The sequence below is a fragment of the Lepus europaeus genome, chromosome Y (assembly GCF_033115175.1).
Source record: "Lepus europaeus isolate LE1 chromosome Y, mLepTim1.pri, whole genome shotgun sequence".
NCBI lineage: Eukaryota > Metazoa > Chordata > Mammalia > Lagomorpha > Leporidae > Lepus > Lepus europaeus.
The window spans coordinates 3630603-3652305 of NC_084851.1; the positions used below are offsets into that span (position 1 = coordinate 3630603).

General features: G+C 39.1%; 1 protein-coding gene across 1 annotated transcript in view; it reads left to right on the forward strand.

Moving 5' to 3' along the window:
• Nucleotides 1–21703, forward strand: part of LOC133754013 (probable ubiquitin carboxyl-terminal hydrolase FAF-X) — a gene marked incomplete at its 5' end in the record, with an annotated part of 187857 nt that overhangs the window by 44455 nt on the left and 121699 nt on the right. The window contains 5 exons of the mRNA XM_062184644.1: nucleotides 4936–5051; nucleotides 5594–5845; nucleotides 5917–6052; nucleotides 7340–7492; nucleotides 10549–10653. Coding sequence (XP_062040628.1) covers nucleotides 4936–5051; nucleotides 5594–5845; nucleotides 5917–6052; nucleotides 7340–7492; nucleotides 10549–10653 — 762 coding nt within the window. The remainder of the gene's footprint in view (nucleotides 1–4935; nucleotides 5052–5593; nucleotides 5846–5916; nucleotides 6053–7339; nucleotides 7493–10548; nucleotides 10654–21703) is intronic.

Genomic DNA, 21703 nt, shown 5'->3' on the forward strand with positions numbered 1-21703 from the left:
CCTGGGAAATTTTCTGCTGGTATCTCTTGTCCTTTCTCCCTCTCCATGCCTTCAGGAACTCCTAGAACCCAAATGTTGCGTTTTTAATAGTATCCTGTAGATTTCCAACAATATTTTTTAGATTGCTGATTTCCTTTTCTTTTCTTTGGTTTGCCTGTTTCCTTTCCTGTTCTCTGTCTTCTAAGTCCGATATTCTGTCCTCTGCTTCACCCATTCTGTTTCTAAGGCTCTCTAATGTGTTTGTCATTTGATCTATTGAGTTCTTCATTTCATTATGATTTCTCGTCACCCTCACAGTTTCATGTTCTACTAGTTATTGCATTTCATTTTAATTCCTCCTTAATATTTCATTTTCGCGAAAGAGATTTTCTATCTTGTCCATTAAGGATTTCTGTAGTTCAAACATTTGTTTTTGAGAACTTCTTAATGTTCAACTTTTTGAGATCTGCTTCTTGCATTTCCTCTATCTTTTCATCTTCATCTTTTTTTTTTTTTTTTTTTGACAAGCAGAGTGGATAGTGAGAGAGAGAGACAGAGAGAAAGGTCTTCCTTTGCCATTGGTTCACCCTCCAGTGGCCTCCGCGGCCAGCACTGCACTGATCCAATGGCACGGGCCATGTGGTTCTCCTGGTCTCCCTGGGGTGCAGGGCCCAAGGACTTTGGCCATCTTCAAATGCACTCCCGGGCCACAGCAGAGAGCTGGCTGGAAGAGGGGCAACCGGGACAGAATCCAGTGCCCCAACTGGGACTAGAACCCAGGGTGCCAGTGCCGCTAGGTGGAGGATCAGCTTATTGAGCTGCGGCGCCGACTGCATATTCATAATCTTAAATTGGGGTGTCTTGTTCTTTTGGGGCATCATAGTGTCTTCTTTGCTCTTGTTGCCTCGGTTTCTGCGTTTGTTGTTTGGCATATAGGAGATATTCTTTGGTCTGTGATGTGTTTTTTTCTCGTTATACTATGACTCTAGATTAAGTGAGGTGTCTGCTTTGATGGATCCTTAGATGCTGTGATTGGTGTGGCCATGAGCTCTGCATGATTTTTCAAGGCTAAGGGTGTGCCAAAGGTGACTCACCCAGATTGTTCTCTCCCTGGCTTGCTCTCTATTTTTTTTTTTTTACTCAGTTGGGAAGTAATTCCGCACAGCTGAGTGGAATTGAGGGTAGTTGAAATCTGGCCTCTGTGGGTATCGTTTGATCTACCCCTGGGACCACACAAAGAGTTTATGCAGCCCTCAGTGTGTTCTCGAATTTTTCCACAGTCTCTCACTGGGTTGCCAAGGCTACCGAGTTTGTGTACTCTGAGTTCTCTTGCCCCCCCCCCCCCCCCCCCCCCCCCGGATTTTCACAGTCTCAGATCGTTAGCTCCACCTACTTTCACTAGATTCTAACCTCAGGACCAGAGTCAAGTTTTTCTGCTTGGCTACTCATGGTTGCCACTTTACATATGTAAAATTGCGCCTGCTCTTTGTCTTGCTGGGCTTTGTAAGGTAAGTGGAGAGAGAGGCTAGTGTCCGTGCTGGTTCCCCTTATTTATTTGTTTTTTTTTCTCTCTCCTCCAGTCAGCCTAGTGACCTTTCCTCAGTGGGGCCTCAGGCCTCATTCTGCCTTTCCCCGCCAATGTCTCAGGTTTCTGAGGTTTTTATCTTACCTCCCATTCCGGCGCTGACACGCAGACTCTGCAGCTCAGCTCTGTGGCTTGGCTCCTGCAGCTGGGCTTCCTCGCGGTGGGTGACCTTGCTTTCCCCATATGCCTTCTATGTCACATCCACTAGATTCGGAAGAGTTTCCTCTGCAGTTTTTTTCTTGAGTCTTTTCCTGAGGCTATAGTAACTCCACTTTTATTAAACTATCTTTTCCCTGACTATTGGTGCGCGCCCTCACTATCCGCCATCTTGGCTCCGCCCCCCTAATCTTCTAATTTCCTTTGTGATTTTTGTCTCTGAAAAATAATTAATATGTTATTCAATTTCTATTCATTGTGGATTTTCCGGTTTTCCTTCTTCAATTGATTGCTGAATTCATTCTTCTGTAATTTGAAAAGATATTTCTGTGAGTTCATCTTCTTAAGTTTATTATGATCTGTTTTTTGTTGTAAGATATTTTGATGAATATTAGATACACACTTAAGAGGAATGCTGTTGTTGTTGGGTAAAGTGTTCTATGTATGATTTAGAGTTCCAGTTCTATGGTGTGTGTGTGTGTGTCTCTCTCTCTTCCTTTCAGTTTATATACTTGAAAGGCAGAGTTACTTGCAGAAAGGAGAGCGGCAGTAAGAGATCTTTCATCTGCTGATTCACTCCCTAAATATCCACAATGGTGGGATAGGCTGGGTCAGGCCAAACCAAGGGCTAGCCAGCCTCATCTTGGTCTCTCATGTGAGTTACAGGGACCCAAACACTGGGACCATCTTCCACTGTTTTTCCTAGCATATTAATAAAGATCTGGATCAGAAGCAGAACAGCCAGGATTCAACCCACACCCATATGGTATTCAGTGTTTTAGGTGGCAGCTTATCTGACGGTACCACAATGTAGCCCCATGCCTCTTTTGTACTTTCTGTGTCATTTTTCTAGTCATTATTGAAATTAAAGTATTAAAATCCCTGACTAGTGTTGTAGAACTTACTTTTCCCTTCAATCTGTCATTATTTGCTTTATGTTTAGCAGAACTGAGTTTTGGTTTGTGTCTTAGTGTAGTTTTTTTTTTTTTTTTTTTTTTTTTTTTTTTACTATAAAAAAATGCTGACTACTAGAAATAGGTGTTTATTTTAGCTCAAAGTCTGGGGGCTGGCAGATCAAAAATTAGCCAGCTGTGTCTATAGAGAGGTTCAGGCTTCCCTAAATCAGTCATCAGATTTGTGTATATATGTGTGTGTATTTTTTCACCTTAAGCACTTTAAGTATCATTCTTCTGAATTGCAAGGTCCTGCTATGGAGTCAGTTATTTACTAGGGCTATTTTATATATAAATAATTTTCCCTTGATGTTTTCAGGATTCTCTTTTTCTTCAGATAATTTTATATAATGCCTTCTTGTGCCTGATAGTTCATTGACTATCTTTGATTTGAATGTACAATAGTCCTTTTATCATATTCTCTTTACTCCCTCAAAATTCCGTAATACACATATTCCCCCTTGGTGGTGTTTCATAAATATTTTACTTCCCTTCATTCTATTTTTCTTTTTGCTCTTCTAAGTGATTTTTTTTTCTTTCTCCCTCCCTCCCTCCCTCCCTTTCTTCCTTCCTCTTCTCCCCTCCCCTCCCCTCCCCTCTCCTCTCCAACGTAGTATTTATTTGAAAGATACAGTTACAGAGAAAGAGAGAGAGAAAGAGACAGAGAGATCTTCCATCTGCTGGTTTACTCCCCAAATGGCCACAACAGCTGGAGCAGGGCTGATCAAGAGCCAGGACCTTCTTCCAGGTCTTCCACATGGGTACAGGGGCCCAAGCACTTGGGCTGTATTCCACTGCTTTCTCAGTTGCCTTAGCAGGTAACTGGATTGGAAGTGGAACAGCCAAGACTCAGTGCCCATATGGGACATTGGCACTGCAGACAGTGGCCTAACTGGCTGTACTATAGTACCATCCCCTCTAAGTGATTTCTGATTATATGTTTCAATTTTTTATTGTAAATTTTGCCTTTTGAAGTCTCCTGTTGAATCCTAATAAAATTTAAATTTCATTTTATTTATTTGTTTTATTCATATGGAAAGTTGAGAAAGATCTCCCATCTGCTCCTTGACTCTGTGATGCCTGCCAACAGCCAAGGCTGGGCAAGATAGAAGCATGGAGTTCAGAATTCAATATAGATTTCCTACTCAAGAGGCAGGGATTTTAACCACTTGAGCCATGTTGCTATCTCACAGGGTTAATATTAGGAAGCTGGAATTAGGAACAGAACCCAGACTAGAAAGTATAGATGAAAATTTAACCATTCACCCAGATGCAAATTTTCTTCACCTTATTATCAATAATTTTTCCTAAAGTTTGGCTTTATTACAAGCAAAATTTAAAATTTTTGTCCCTATTTCTTAATACTTGATTCATCTTTTCTTAACTTCTTTAACCCATATTACATCTTATATGTGGAAGTGTTATCTAGGAGTCAGCAATGGGTAAAGTCAATGCCTGTGATGCCAGCATCTCATGTGGGTGACAGATTAAATCCAGCTCTCTGCTGATGTGCCTGGGAAAGCGGTGTAGGATGGCTCAAGTCATTGCACCCTGTACCCACATCAGAGGCCCAGAAGAAGCTCCTGCATCTGGCTGTGGCCTGACCCAGCCCACACCGTTATGGCCACTTGGAGAGTGAACCAGCTGATGGAAGTCTTTGTCTTTCTCTCTTTCTGTAACTCTGACTCTCAAACAAATCTTTTAAAATGAGTGTTGGCTAACACAATCTTTGAGCACCTCTGTGATTGCTGCTTCTGCTATTTTTTACTCCAGGCATATTGCAACAAAATAAAATAGATAATGGCCCTGTATGCTTTTTAAAAATAATTGTATTTAGGCCGGCACTGTGGCTTAACAGGCTAATCCTCCGCCTTGCGGCGCCGGCACACCGGGTTCTAGCCCTGGTTGGGGTGCCAGATTCTATCCCGGTTGCCCCTCTTCCAGGCCAGCTCTCTGCTATGGCCCGGGAAGGCAGTGGAGGATGGCCCAAGTCCTTGGGCCCTGCACCCGCATGGGAGACCAGGAAGAAGCACCTGGCTCCTGGCTTCGGATCAACGAGATGCGCCGGCCGCAGCGGCCATTGGAGGGTGAACCCAACAGCAAAGGAAGCCCTTTCTCTCTGTCTCTCTCTCTCTATCCACTCTGCCTGTCAAAAAAACAAAAAATTATATTTAGTATCATTAAACTTCTAAATTTATGAACTGTTTCAAATACATTTTAGGTAGTACTTTGTTAGGATTAACACATAATTAATTATTACAGGGTTGGCTGGTGGATCTCATCAATAAATTTGGCACATTAAATGGTTTCCAGATTTTACTTGATCGCTTTATTAATGGATCGGCATTAAACGTCCAAGTAATTGCTGCCTTTATTAAGTAAGTTATATTTTAAAGTTGATTTTCCTTGCACTATCTATCTTGCTGTTATTTTCTTAAAAGTTATTGTATTTCAGTTTTGTGATGCAGTGTCTTACATTTTAAAATAATTTGCTTTTGTATTAAGTGTTGATGGAAGTTTAAGTGTTTAGTTCTCATTTTTTTTTTTTAATTTATTTTATTTGAAAGAGTTACACAGAGAGAGAAGGAGAGGCAGAGGCAGAGAGAGAAATCTTCCATCCTCTGATTCACTCCCCAAATGGCTGCAACAGCTGGAGCTGGGCCAGTTGAAGCCAGGAGCCAAGAGCCTCCTCCAGGTCTCCTACATGGGTACAGGGACCCAAGACTTGGGTTATCTTCTACTGTTTTCCTAGGCCATAGCAGAGAGCTGGATTGGAAGTGGAGCTACAGAGACTTGAACCAGTGCACATATGGGATGCTGCCACTCTGGCAGCAACTTTACCCACTAACCACAGTGCTGGCCCCTACTTCTCATTTTTAAGGATTGAATATTACAGAACCTTTATGTCTCCTTATTTCAGACCATTTGGACAATGCTATGAATTTCTCAGTCAACATACAGTGAAAAAATACTTTATTCCAGTTATTGATGTAATCCCACAGTTACTAGAAAATTTAACTGATGAGGAACTGAAAAAAGAAGCAAAGAATGAAGTTAAAAATGATGCTCTTTCAATGATTATTAAGTCTCTGAAGAATTTAGCTTCAAGAATTCCAGGACAAGAAGAAACTATAAAAAATCTAGAAATTTTTAGGTTGAAAATGATACTTAGGTAAGATATTTCTTACTCTGTTACTATATATGAAATTATTACATGATATTAATTCCAAATTTTACTTTTAGATTGCTTCAGATCTCTTCTTTTAATGGAAAAATGAATGCACTGAATGAAATCAATAAGGTAATATCTAGTGTGTCATACTATGCTCATCATGGTAATCCTGAGGAAGAGGAATGGCTGACAGCTGAACGAATGGCTGTAAGTGACTTTAATTCTTCCTTTTGTGCATAAGATTTTTTTTTGGAAAGCTAGATTTTGGAAATAGTTACTGTTAGAACAATTACTAATGCTAAAACCTTATTATTCTGTAGTAAACATTAATTTGGAAGTTATGGGTAACTTACTGTATTTCTGTAAATTTATTACTGATTGAAGGTATTTGCAATACAGTAATAATTTGGAGGTTTGGTTAAATTGAAATAGATTATCTTTAAAATGACTGGGTAAATATACTCTGTTGAATCAAGGTAATAATAATAGAATAAAAACTCCTTTAACATTTATTCCATTAATTTATTTTTACATCAGTTACATCTGTGTTAATAAATATTTAGTGAAATAATTTATTTTTACATTAATGTTACATCTTTCTCACTTTGACATTGAAAGTATTTATAGACATTGTTGTCTGTAGTTTTGAAATGAAAAAGAAAATAGGCCACCTAGCTATTGAAAGCTATTTTTAATGCAATATTTAATTTCATTACTCTAGATATACTTATGGTTAATATTCTCCACATTAAAGGAATTTTTAATTCAATAATGCAGATATTTCAAATGTGACTTAAACAGTATCCTGAGGACATTCTTGTGGGATTTAGAAAACAGAATCTAACTTACTTCAGGCTCTGGCTCAAAATTTGGGATCAGGTTTTATGCATGCAATTTGTCTGTCTTATAAAATATCAAACACAAAATATGCAGTGTTCTTCAGTAATTTTTTTGTAATTAGCAGTCTTCAATAGATGGAGAAAGTGAGAATCTTAGAAAATTGTGAAAGTTTGTCATTGCTGTGTGACTTTACTGTCTATTTTATTGTAGTTTATAGAAGAATTTTTATATGTAAGACCTGTGACAAACACAAAACTGGTTATTCTGAACAACTAGATTGAGACTTGTATTGCTATATAAAGCATTGTTTTCTGAATGTAGTATAGAATAAATGTTTGTAGAACAAATCCCATATGTTACATATTTTAAAGTTTACTAACTACACCATAAAGGTGAAAGTTTTTTCTACAAGTGGGTATAATCTGAAATTTACACATCTCTGGAAACATGTTCTATGCAGAGTTGAATTCTACAGTTATTTAGTATAGTATTTAATAATTTTATATAGAAACAATACAAACTATTTTAGTGTGTTAGTATTGTGGACATACATAATATATGAGTCTTGATTCTCATGTTACTTAGAACTCTGAGTTATGTTTTTTTAAGGATCTTTTCAGTTTCTGCCTGAATGATATTTTGCATTACATTTAGGAATGGATACAGCAAAACAGTATCTTGTCTGTAGTCTTGCGAGATAGTCTTCATCAACCACAGTATGTAGAAAAGCTAGAGAAGATTCTTCGTTTTGTGATTAAAGAAAAAGCTCTTACGTTACAGGATCTTAATAATATCTGGGCAGCACAGGTAAGATGTGTGTAAGATGACAGCTGTTTTCTTTTTGTAGCAAAGACACCAAAACTTTAACTTACCAGCTAAGGCCCCACCCTCTCCCTGCTTTCTCCCATATTACACAGTGTACCTGATTTTGATTCTCTTCTTCAGTAATTAACTCTTGTCGGCAATGACGGCTCAGATGATTGAATTACTTCCACCCATAGAGGAAACTGACTCTCTGGCATCAGTTCTGATTATTTGTGAAGTGAAACACTGAATGAGAGCTCTTTGTCTTGCTGTGGTTCTGATACATTAAAGATCCTGTGGTATCTTTATGTTCTAGAATACAAGTTTATATTGCTTGTCTTTTAGTAAAGCACATGTATAAACATCCCTTCAAGAATATTTTTAAAATTTTTTTCTTATTTACACAAGAGGCACAAAAAAACTGAGGGAGAAAGAGGTATATACAGAGAGAGTGAGACAGAACTCCCAACTACTGGTCACTCCCCAAATGTCTAAAATAGCCAGTACTGGACCAGGACCAGTCAGGAACACCATCCAGGTGTCCCACATGGATGCCAAGGACCCAAGAACTGGAGCCAGAGCTAGAACTTGAACTCAGGCACTCCAGTAAACAGACATGAGCATCATGCTGGTGTCTAAAGTGCTATTCCAGATACTGTCTTCTGTCAAGAATATTTTAAAATAGAAGTTAAATGTTCCCATGTTTATATATACTAAAGTGTATAGATTTTAAATAAGAATTCTACAGTAAAATAACTTTTTAAAGAAGTTAACATTTTTGAACCTGTAAAAAAAAATCTATAATTGGAAATTTTTTCCTATGAAATGAAGAAACATGTTCCAAGAATTTCCTTATTATATTGCCATTTTTAAAACAAGTTTTTAAAAAGTTTTTATATAGAAGATTGTGATTTAAAAAAAAAAATTTAATTTGTTTGAAAGGCGTAGAGATAGAGAAAGGAGAGACACAGAAAGAGAAATGTTCCATCCACTGGTTCATTTCCCCAAATAGCTACCACCACTGGACTGGGCCATGCCAAACCTAGGAGCCAGAAACTCCATCCTGGTCTCCCATAAATTAGCAGGGATACCATGTTTGATCCATACTCTTGTGCCTTCCCAGGCACATTAGCAGGCAGTTGGATGTGAAATGGAGTAGCCAGAACTTGAATCAGCATTTTGATAAGGGAGGATGGCATCACAAATGGCACCTTAACCAACTGCATTACAATGCTAAATTGGAAGATTGCAACTTTTTTTCTTGTAAGTTTTATTTATTTTATTTGAAAGGCAGTTACAAAGACGGAAGAGAAAGAGGTCTTCCATCTTGGGGGTTTACTCTGCAAATGACCACATCATCCGTGCACAACTGGGCCAGGCTGAAGCCAGGAGCCGGAGCTACTTCTGGGTCTCCTACATGGTTGCAGGGACCCAAGTGTTTGGTGTATCTTCTGCTGCCTTCCCAGGACATTAGCAGGGTGCTGGGTCAGAAATTGAGCCCCCAGGACAGGAACCAATGTCCTGCAGGCAGTGATTTGACCTATTGTGCCACAGCACCAACCCCAAGCTTGTAAATTTTTGTTAGAATAAATAACTGATTTCAGAAGTCTTAATAAATATCTCTTACATTATCCAAATATAGATTTCTACTCTGGCATCCCTTGGGAAGTATTGTTAACAAAAGTATTCTTAACATGTATTTTGGTCTTTCTGTTTTGAGAAACAAAATGTTTAATCTTATCTTTATTAATATGCATTAAATTTTGCAACAATCCAGTAATTTGACTTATTTCTAGCTTTAATTTTGTTGGTTAATATTTTGTAAATGATGTTTATATAAATACTTCAAAATTGTTAACCTTTTCATACCAAAGAGTGGAGTTGTCGAGTTTTATATGACAGCTATAAAACATTTACTATATTAAAGTTAGTAGCAGGAGTATGAGCATTTGTATGTAGTGGTTCAGACATCACTTACGTGCTATATCAGAGTGTCTGGATTCAAGTCTCAAATCTGCTTGTAATCCAGCATTCTGCTAATATTTATTATGAGAAATAACAGTAGGAGTCAGCAGATGATGGTTCAACTACATAATCCCCCGAAACCCACATGGTAGACCAAGAATGAGTTCCAGATTCCTGCCTTGGGCCTGGGCCAGCCCTCACTATTTTAGGCATTTGGGGAGTGACCCAGCAGATAGAAGATCCTGATATCTTTCTAATTCTCTGTGTCTTTTGTCTTTTTTTTTATTTAGACAGGCAGAGTGGACAGTGAGAGAGAGACAGAGAGAAAGGTCGTCCTTTTTGCCGTTGGTTCACCCTCCAGTGGCCGCCGTGCTACGGCCGGCGCACTGCGCTGATCTGATGGCAGGAGCCAGGTGCTTCTCCTGGTCTCCCATGGGTGCAGGGCCCAAGCACTTGGGCCATCCTCCACTGCACTCCCGGGCCATAGCAGAGAGCTGGCCTGGAAGAGGGGCAACCGGGACAGAATCCGGCGCCCCAACCGGGACTAGAACCCGGTGTACCGGTGTTGCTAGGCAGAGGATTAGCCTGTTGAGCCATGGCGCCGGCCCTCTCTGTGTCTTTTCACTCGCAACCTTTCAAATAAATAACTTTTTTTAAAGATTTATTAATTATTTGAAAATCAGAGTTACACAGAGAGAGAAGGAGAATCACAGAGAGAGGTTATCCATCTACTGCTTCAATCCCCAGTTGGCCATAGTGGCTAGAGCTGTGCTGAGTGTATCCAGAAGCAAGGAGCTTCCTCCAAGTGTTCCATGAGGATGCAGGGGCCAAGGACTTGCTCCTTCTACTGCTTTCCCAAGCCGTAACAGAGAGCTACATTAAAAATGGAGCAGCTGGGTTTCAAACTGGTGCCATATGGATTGCTGGCACTGCAGGCAGTGGATTAACCCACTATACCACAGCACCAGCCCCATCAAATAAATAAAATATTAATGGTAGAAGTATTAAGTAACAGAAATTGACATTAATTACTTAGTTCCTATCACTAAAATGGAAATATGCTGATTTTTTTTTTCTTTTTCATTTATTAACAGGCAGGGAAACATGAAGCCATTGTGAAGAATGTGCATGATTTACTAGCAAAGTTGGCTTGGGATTTTTCTCCTGAACAACTTGATCATCTTTTTGATTGCTTCAAGGTAATAACTGACAGAGCAGATTTCTGGCTCATGTTAATGGAATCAGAAAACATTGGTTTTTCTCTGGAGATTATATACACAGATATGTGTTTAGAAAGTACTCGTAGCCGGCGCCGCAGCTCACTAGGCTAATCCTCCGCCTTGCGGCGCCGGCACACCAGGTTCTAGTCCCGGTCGGGGCACCGATCCTGTCCGGGTTGCCCCTCTTCCAGGCCAGCTCTTTGCTGTGGCCAGGGAGTGCAGTGGAGGATGGCCCAAGTGCTTGGGCCCTGCACCCCATGGGAGACCAGGAGAAGCACCTGGCTCCTGCCATCGGATCAGCGCGGTGCGCCGGCCGCAGCGCGCCAACCGCGGCGGCCATTGGAGGGTGAAACAACGGCAAAAAGGAAGACCTTTCTCTCTCTCTCTCTCTCACTGTCCACTCTGCCTGTCAAAAAATAAAAAAAATAAAAAAAAAAAAAAAAAGAAAGTACTCGTAAGATTTCCTGACATTATATCTGCCTTAATGTCATTGAGTCTCTTTTAAGCCATTGTGACACATGGCTCAACACTTTTGCAGAATTACTCAAATAAACTACAAACTGGAAATAACTAAAAAGTCTAGGAATCAATGATAAAAGTCTCTAGTCAATAGGAGAATTTGTGGATCAAGAATATAAAAACTTTGTATGTCATTGTTCATGAGCAAATATTCAAGAAACTTCTGGCATTAGAGTCAGAATTTCTTGTTTGAAACAATGATTACATTTTTTATGAAAACCTCATTTAGTTGATACCTAACATGTTAGTAAATAATTGGTATTCAGTGACTGGTGCTGTGGCGTAGCAGGTAAAGCAGCTGCCTGCAGTGCCAGCATCCCATCTGGGCAGTTCGAGTCCCGGCTGCCCCACATCCGATCCAGCTCTCTGCTATGGCCTGGGAAAGCTGTAGAAGATGGCCCAAGTCCTTGGACCACTGCATCCCTGTGGAAAGCCCAGAAAAGTCTCCTCCTACCTCCTGCCTTTGGGTCAGCTTGGCTCTAGCCATTGCGATCAATTGGGTGAACCAGGGCATGAAAGACTCTCTCTCTCTCTCTCTCTCTCTCTCTCTCTCCCTCTCCCTCTCTCTTTCTCTCTCTCTGCCTCTTTTTCTCTTTCAGTGTAACTCTTTCAAATAAATAAATAAATCTTTAAATTAAAAAAAAATTGGGTATTCAGTTTTCAAATATAGGTTTCTATAACCTAAGAATTTTAGGAGACCTGTATGGAGTTGTTTGAGGAGTGAATCAGCAGATGGAAAATCTGTCTCTACCTCTTTCTTGATCATTCCACCTTTCAAATAAATTCTTTAAAAAATGAATATTTTGAAGAAACTAATAAATTTACACATAGAAATATGCAGTAGAGTACTTGCCCAACATATTTGCAGAATTATTCTTTCTTTTTAAAGATTTTAATTATTTATTTATTTGAGAAGTAGAGTTAAAGAGAGAGAGGGAGAGACAGAAAGGTCTCTAATCCTCTGGTTCACTCCCAAAATCAAATAACCACGGTGGCTATACCTAGGCCCATCCAAAACAAGGAACCAGGAGCTTCTTCTGGGTCTTCCATACAGGTGCAGGGGCCCAAGCACTTTGACCATATTCTCCTTTCCCAGGGCGTAGCCCACTATGCCACAGCAGAATTATTCTTGTAAGCTGCAAACTGGAATCAGTGACAAGTCATGATGGTTAAACTAACACATTAGAACTAGCACATACATAAATCTTGCTACTGTGGAAAAAATGTAGCTGCTATGAACTTTGGTGTGAAGGTTTGTGTGTGTGTATGTTTATGCTCATCATTTATAGTGGACACTTAAAAACACTATTCTTGGTTTTGTAAATCTTTATTAATTTGACAAAATTATAAATTTTAGCATTTTAAGAGATGATAAAAAGAATATCTATCATAGCCTTCCCAGTTTCTCCCAATAGTAAATCAAGATACTGATACTGATATAGTCAAAATACAGAAAATATTCACCAAACTTTCTAAATGATTACATGAGAAGGGACTTTATCATATTCCCTTGATAGAAAAGTCTCTTCTTTTATCATCTTTTAGAAAGTCATTCCTTTATAAAATTCTTTTCTGAGTGTATATCATTTTCTTTATTCTTTCAACAGTAAATTAGCAATAGTAGTTTAAAACTGTTTTCTCTTGCATAATAATAGCTACTCTGAAAAATCACATTCTCTTTTTGTTTTGAACATGTTTTTTTGTATTACCAAATAATATTGATGGATCATTTTATTTCTTCATTTTCCAGTGGTGAGTATTGGAATATTTTCAACTTCAGGGCTGTTAATAATGTTGCTATAAATATTACTGTACAGACATTTATGTGCAAAAGTTCATGATTCTTTTGGATATATGTAGCTGGACATTTGTTTCACACTTTGAGCAGCTGTTTACTAGATTTGCATAGTGGGTAAACCATTTTATCTGAGTTAGTTTCTCCTCAGTCTTGTCATTTGTTATAATCTGTTTCTTATTTTATTCATCGCAGTGGGATTAAGATGTTATTTTGTTAAGATTGTGATTGTGATTGTAATTTAAATCTTATTGCTAATGCCTTGTGTTGGATATGTTCATCTGCTTATTAAGCCTTTACATCTTTTTGGAAGCATTTCCTATTCAGAACTTTTATGCACTTTTTTATTTGTGACTTACTGAAATTTTTACTACATAGTCTAGATACAAGTTCTGTATCAAAAACATGATTTGCAAGTATGTTTTTCTGATTGAAGTGTTGTCTTTTTACATCATGTCTAGAGATTTTAACTATTCTGGATAAAAGATTAAAATTTAGATAAAGTCAGATTTCTAAAAAAAAATTACACTTTATTGATATGAAATGCAGAGTTTCAAAGAGAGCAGGAGAAACAGGGGAGAGCTGATGGTTCACTCCCCAGATGACAACACCACCCAGGGCTTGGGCTGGGTCCAGTTGAATTCAGAAGCCGGGAGCTTTTTCGGGATCTCCTACGTGGGTCCAGGTGCACAAGCACTTGGACCATCTTCCACTGCATATTGAATCAGCACCCATGTTGCCATGTTTCAGACAGAGGCTTAACCTGCTGTAGCACAATGCTAGCCCCAAATAATCTGATTATTTTTCTCTTTCCCTTTTTACATTTATTTTTGTGCTTTGTGTTTCATTTTTATTACCCAGTTCAAGTCTTCAAAAATATTTTCATTTTGTGTTGTCATACATTAGGTCTATAATCCATTTTGAGTTAGCTATTTTGTGTGTAACATGAAGATACAATTATTTTGCATGTGAGTGTATACATTTTTTTGCATGTGAATATTCACTGCCTAAGCAGCAGTTTAAAAGCTTATTTGTTATGAAGTGCTTTTAATATTTTTTTCTAAAATTAATCATAAATACAAGGCCTTGTTTCTGGGCTTTTGTTCCATTCTGTGTATCAAAGTAGAATTCCTCCAGTTCGCTCTTTTTAAATCATTTGTCTTTTCTGTGGCCCTTGAGCTTCCTTACAAATTTTAGAATTGTCCTTTGTTGCCAAAATACTAGCCTATATTTTGATAAAATGTTGATATATCTGCAAATTAAATCTATTGTATTACTATCTCAGATTTTAATTTTCCAGTCAATGAACAGGAGATGCCTTTCCATTTACCTAGTTATGTTTCTCTCTATTTAATCCTGCAGTTTTCTTTTAGCATCTTCATTTTCAGTTAGGTTTGTTAAATTCATAAAAAGTAGTTGTTCTTTTAATGTAATTGTAAATGCAACTTCTTCTAATTTGTTTTTAATTATTCACCTATACTTCATATAGATATAGAAATAAAATTGCCGGTGCCATGATTAACAGGCTAATTTTCTGCCTTGCGGCGCCGGCACACCGGGTTCTAGTCCCGGTTGGGGCGCCGGACTCTATCCCGGTTGCCCCTCTTCCAGGCCAGCTCTCTGCTATGGCCCGGGAAGGCAGTGGAGGATGGCCCAAGTCCTTGGGCCCTGCACCCGCATGGGAAACCAGGAAGAAGCACCTGGCTCCTGGCTTCGGATCAGCGAGATGCGCTGGCCGCAGTGGCTATTAGAGGGTGAACCAACGGCAAAGGAAGCCCTTTCTCTCTGTCTCTCTCTCACTATCCACTCTGTCTGTCAAAAAATAAAAAATAAAAAAAAATTAGTATCTGTTTAATGGTCTTCCATCTTGCAATCCAGTGAATTCGTTGAACTTTCTATATACAAGATAATTTTTCAAATAAAGATAGTTTTACTTCTGTTTTCCAATGTGTATATTTTTGTTCTTCTCTAGTTACCTTGATCTCTAAAATAATCTTAAAAGTAGTAGTCAGAGCAAATATTCTTACCTTTTTCCTAATGTTAAATTGACAGCTTTCTTTTACCATAAAAATGATGCTGTATTGGGGAGTGGGGTGTTTAATTTTCCTTTCCTCCTTTTGGATTTAGAAAAGTTTCTCATTACTAGGTTATTAATATTTTCTTTTTTTAAAGATTTATTTTATTGGAGCCAGCACTGTGGTGCAGCAGGTTAATGCCCTGGCCTGAAGCACGGCATCCCATGTGGGCGCCTGTTTGAGGCCCTGCTGCTCTACTTCTGATCCAGCTCTGTGCTGTGGCCTGGGAAAGCAGTGGAGGATGGTCCAAGTCCTTGGGCCCCTGCACCTGCGTGGGAAACCCAGAAGAAGCTCCTGGCTCCTGGCTTTGGATCAGTGCAGCTCCAGCCGTTTTGGCCAACTAGGGAGTGAACCATCAGATGGAAGACCTCTCTCTCTCTCTCTCTCTCTGCCTCTCCTCTCACTATGTAACTCTGACTTTCAGTTAAATAAATGAATCTTTTTTAAAAAAGATTCATTTTATTTATTTAAAAGAGTTATAGAGAGACAGAGAGAGGTCTTCCATCTGCTGGTTCACTCTCTAGATGGCCACAGTGGCTGGAGCTGTGCTGATCCGAAGCCAGAAGCCAAGAGCTTTCTCCGGGTCTCCCATTTGGATGCAGGGGCCCAAAGACTTGAGCTATCTTCCACTACTATCCCAGGCCATAGCAGAAAGCTAGATTGGAAGCAGAGCAGCCGGGACTAGAACTGGCACCCATTTATGATGCCGGTGCTTCAGGCCAGGGTTTAACCCACTGTGCCACAGCACCAGCCCTGAATTCTTAATTTCTAATATTTCATTTTGATTTCCTTTTAAAATATCAATTTTTTATTTATTTGAAAGGCAGAAGTACAGAGAGGCAGAGGCAGAAAGAGAGAGAGAGAATGGTCTTCCATCTGCTGATTCTCTCCAGATGGTGGCAACAGCCGGAGCTGCACTGATCCAAAGCCAGGAACCAGGATCTTCTTCTAGGTCTCCCACGAGTATGCAGGGGCCCAAGGAGTTGGGCCATCTTCTGCTGCTTTCCCAGGTCACAGCAGAGGGCTGGATCAGAAGAGGAGCAGCTTGAACTAGAACCAGTGCCCATATGGATGCCTGCACTGCAGAAGGTGGTCTTACCCACTATTTCTCAGTGCTGCCCCCCAACTCAAGGTTAACTTTTAAGATAATAATTTTGTTTGACCTGCAACTTACGTTACAAATTTCCTGATGGCCTTTGGCAGAAAAAAGTTTGCCCAGTATTATAGTCATTTGTCACATACATGATTTGCTAATGGATTTTTTTTTTTCTTAGCAATCTTTTGCCTGGAATTTTTTTTTTTTTTTTTATGGGGCTCTATTTGCTTGCCAGCTTTTGTAGATCATGCTTTTAGTCAATTCTGGGGGCCCAGCGCCATGCTTCACTTGCATTCCAATATATTCTTCACTGGTATTCTATGTGGGCACCAGGTTCTAGTCCTGGTTGCTCCTCTTCTAGTCCAGCTCTCTGCTGTGGCCCAGGAGGGCAGTAGATGATGGCGCAAGCGCTTGGACCTGTGCGTCCACGTGGGAGACCAGGAGGAAGCACCTGGCTTCTGGCTTCGGATCAGCACAGCTCCAGCCTTTGTGGCCATTTGGGGAATGAACCAACGGAAGGAAGACCTTTCTCTCTGTCTCTCTCTCTCTGTTTATAACTCTGCCTGTCAAAAAAATTTTAAAAATAAATAAATAAAATCAGTTCTGAGAACTTGGTGCCCTAATGTAAGTAACTAGAGTCTTCTGTGCATTCCTTTTAAAAAATATTTATAGTTCTACATACTGCATTTAAATCTAGTCTATTTTGAATGAATAAATATTAGGTGTGAGAGTGTATACAACCTTCATTTGGTACTTTGAATGGCAGATGAAGACAGAGCAAGAGATTCTGTTTGCTGATTGACACCCCAAAACTTCAGACACCCAGGACTGGGCCTCACCAATTAGAAACCTAGAATGCAGTTCAGATCCCCCATGTGAGTAGCAGGAACAGAATTACTTGGGACATCAACATTACTTCTCATGATCTTCTTTAGCACAGCCCAGGAGTCAGAAGCCAGAGACAGTAATCAAACAAGATACTTGGATTTGAGGCATGTTAGCCACTGGGCTGAATGCCCATTCTGATTGATTTTTGATTATTTGCAGTTTTTTTGGTCTAATGGTTCTGATGTAGGCAAGCATATAGGGTAGAAATGATTAGATTTGCAAGCTGGGACACCACACCCCTGTTGATCTCTACCTGACCCCACCTGTATGCCATTCAGGCTACATAACCACTCCCCTTTGAAGTGGATAAAGGCTTGAAATACAGTGGGGCCAACCCCTTTTCCTCTTTTTTTCTCTTTGCCCTTTTTCACAATTATTTGGGCCTATACTCTTCCTGTAATAAGCTGCTCATAATAGGTGCTCTTAACAAAAGGCCTGCTGCACATGGCTCTCAACTTGCTCTCTGTTTGGTATTGCCTTAACTTATTTCCAGACTTTCCTTGTTCCCTTAAAGCCCTCACTCTCCTATGCATTTCTCTGACTGAATAAAAGAACATTAAATCTTACCATGCTTTCTGGTTTATTTGAGCCGGTATTCAGATTTATTCTCTGAATTAATAGCAAGAACCCACAAGACATCAATATTTCAAAAATAATAGTAAGCAAATCATCATAAATTCTAGGCACTATTTGTTAAAGATTGTCTTTAAGCCAGAAATCATTTGGGAAAGTACGTGGGCTTTTACAGGCTATCTGTGTCTATCCCAGTGCCAGAACTACTGAATCTTGATTGTTTTCAATCATTATTATAGTAAGATTAAGCAGACAGATTTCTATCAAGTCTTTTTCAAAATTGGTAGCTGTTTTTTTTTTTTTCCATTTGGTTGTTATATAAATTTTAGGATGATTTTATTTATGTTTATGAGAATTTTAATTTCTATAGGAATACCTTTATTCTCTACAGATGCTCCTGCATTTATGATGTGGTTAAAAATATATAATAAGGGGCCGGCACTGCAACTCAATAGGCTAATCCTCCACCTGTGGCGCCTGCATACCGGGTTCTAGTCCCTGTAGGGGCGCTGGATTCAGTCCCGGTTGCTCCTCTTCCAGACCAGCTCTCTGCTGTGGCCCAGGAAGGCAGTGGAGGATGGCCCAAGTCCTTGGGCCCTGCACCCTCATGGGAGACCAGGAAGAAGCACCTGGCTCCTGGCTTTGGATCAACACAGTGCACCGGCCACAGTGTGCCAACCACAGCAGCCATTGAGGGGTGAACCAATAGAAAAGGAAGACCTTTCTCTCTGTCTCTCTCTCTCTCACTGTCCACTCTGCCTGTCCAAAAAAAAAATATATATATATAAGGGGGCTGGTGCTATGATGTAGTAGGTTAAGCCTCTGCCTGCAGTGCTGGCATCCCATATGGACACTATGTCCCAGCGGCTCCACTTTGAATCCAGCTCTATGCTTTGGCCTAGGAAAGCCAAATACCCAAGGATTTGGATCCCTTCATGTACCTGAGAGACCCAGAAGAAGCTCCTGGCTCCTGGCTTTAGATTGGCCCTACTTCAGACATGGCAGCCTTTTGGGGACTGAACCAAGTGATAAGACCTCTATTTCTATCTCTCTCTCTCTCTCTCTCTTCCCTGCCCTCTCCCTGTTTCTCTCTCTTCATCTGTGTAACTAACTCTACCTTTCAAATACATAAATAAATGTTAAAAATTATATGTAATAAATTTAAAATGTGTTCGTATACCTAACATACCAAACATCAATGGCTAGCTACTCAGCACTGTAGTGTTGGTAGTTTATGATCTGCGAAGTGCGTTTTGTATATTCATTTTATGTGATTCTGCAAGTAAGATCTTCATTCTGTGAAGGATTTACTACACTGATTGTATTTTCATTATTGAAAATCTTGCATCTAAAAAGAAACTAAGCTTGATCATATTCTGTTTCTTTTTATATACTGTGGAACTCCATTTTATTAGTGTTTTGTATGTGAAAATTTTTATCAATATTTAAGAAGGATGGAATCTGTAATTTTTCTCTTTAATTATGTTTTCCTGAAAGAGCATTACTTCCTTATGAAATAAAATAAGAGGTATTCCTTTCTTTTCTGTTTTCTTGAAGAAATATATATAATTGGTATTAATAGTTTGTGTTTGTACATTTTTCACTAAACCATGTGAATTTCAAGATTTTTATTTTTGGAATTTTAAAGGTATGAATTCAGTTTCCTAAAAAGTGACAGCTCTACTCAAGTTGCCTAGTTTGTATAGATGACTTATAGAAATTGTATTTTCACAGGAAGTGATTCATTTGGTCATAAAATATTAGATGATGTTTGCTTCTAATATTTAGTGTTCTTTGTTTATGTCTGTTCCCTATAATAATTGATTTCTAATTTTGATAATTCATAATTTTTCTTTTTTCCTGAAAGTTTGATTACTGTCCTTTCAAAAACTAATTCTTCATTTTGTTTTTTTTAAGTTTTGCTGATTTTTTTTTTGTTCTTTAATATTTCCTTCTCCTTGTTTTGGTCTTACTTTGCTTTTTCTCAGTTGTATATAGAAGTTTCAAGTACTTGAACATCTCTCTCTCTTTTTTTTTTTTTTTTTGACAGGCATAGTTAGTGAGAGAGAGAGAGAGAAAGGTCTTCCTTTTCCATTGGTTCACCCCCCAAGTGGCCACTACAGCTAGCACATTCCTGCCGCCGTGCTGCGCTGATCCGAAGCCGGGTGCTTCCTCCTGGTCTCCCATGTAGGTGCAGGGCCCAAGAACCTGGACCATCCTCCACTGCCCTCCTGGGCCACAGCAGAGAGCTGGACTAGAAGAGGAGCAACCGGGACAGAATCCAGCGCCCCGACCGGGACTAGAATCCCCGGGTGCCGGCCCGAGCATCTTTTTTCTTAAGCATTTAATGTGCTATGTATTTCTGTATCACCACTGCTTTCATATCATATATGTTTTATGTAAATTTAGATTTATTATGACTTAAATAAAATCAGTTATACTTTAGGGGGAGCATTTTTTTTGTAAAGATTGATTTAGGGGCTGACTTTGTGGCATAGTAGATTAAATCTCTGCCTTTAGCATTGGTGTCCCATATGAGCTCCTGTTCAAGTCTCAGTTATGCTCCACTTCCCATCCAGCTTCCTATTAAGAGCCTGGAAGAGTTGTGGAAGATGGCCCAAGTCCTAGGACTCCTACACTAAAGTGGTAGACCTGGAGGAAATTATTGGCTCCTGGCTTCAATCTGGTCCCGCCCTGGCAATTTCAGCCATTTGTGGAGTGAACCAGAAGATGGAAGACCTCTCCCTCTCTCTGTCAAAGAAATAAATACAGCTTGTAAAAAAATTATTTAAAAAAACCGTTTATTTATTTATGTGAAAGCAGAGTTAGTGAGAGAGACCAAATGAATGAAATGGCCAGGGCTGGACTCTTCCAAAACCAGGAGCTTCCTCTGGATCTCCCATGTGGGTGCAGTGGCTCATGGACTTTGACTTTCTCTGCTGCTTTCTCAGGTACATTAATTATAAAGGAGTTACATGGAGTGGAAGCAGCTGGGACTCAAACCAGAGCCCATATGTGGTTCCAACCACACCACAGCATGGGCCCAAAATCAATTATATTGAGGGTTTTTTGTTGTTGTTGTTGTTATTGTTAGGTGTTTTTTGTTTTTGGTTTTGTTTTACTTATTGGTTTATTTTTTTTTTTTTAGAATTTATTTAGTTATTATTTATCACAATAGCAGAGTTAGAAAGAGGCAGAGTTCTATCCAGTGGTTCACTCCCAGATGACTGCAGTGGCCAAAAGTGAGTGGATCAAGCTGAAGCCAGGGACTTCATCTAGATTTCCCACATGTGTTGTAGGGGCCCAAGCATGTGGCTTTCTCAGGCTCATCAACAGGGAACTTGATCAAATGTTGGAGCAACCAGGACTTGTACTGATTCCTGTTATAGGATGCTGATATTACACGTGGCTGCTTAGCCTGCTACACCACAATACTGGTTCCAGTTATAATTTTATTTTCTATTAAGGTCCTTCTTCAACAATATATAACTTGTACTTAGGAAAGTAGTTCTAGGAAATTTTCCTGTATTCTGAATATTTGTGATTTATAGTTTATTTACAGGGTATGTGGAATCTACTCATTAAGATTTCTAGTCTTTTAAGTTTGATATTTGTCTTTTTTGTTTATGATGTGTTTCTTGACATATTTTCTCTCAATACTGCTCCAGTTAAATGGAATATCCTTGAATTTCAGTGAAATCCTATTGGTTGATGATCTGGTTGAGTTCTGTATCCCATTTGGGTTTTTTGTTTGTTTGCTTGTTTGTTCATTTGTTTTGTTATCTTTGAGAGGGGTGGAGAGTGCTTGTGACAGTAATTATGATTTTTGTCTATTTCTTGCTTGAATTCTGTTTATGCTTCAAGTTTTTACTGAATAACATTCCATATTCCTATTCTTTGTTGATGGATTGTCCTTTTCCATTATATCCTCTCATTCTTACTACTTGTTTCTTGTATTTAGTAATATAAATAATCCCTATTTCTGCATTATAGAAATTGTATTTTTTTAATTTAAAGATTTATTTATTTATTTGAAAGAATTACACAGAAGGAGAAAGATAACCAGAGAGAGAGAGAGGTCTT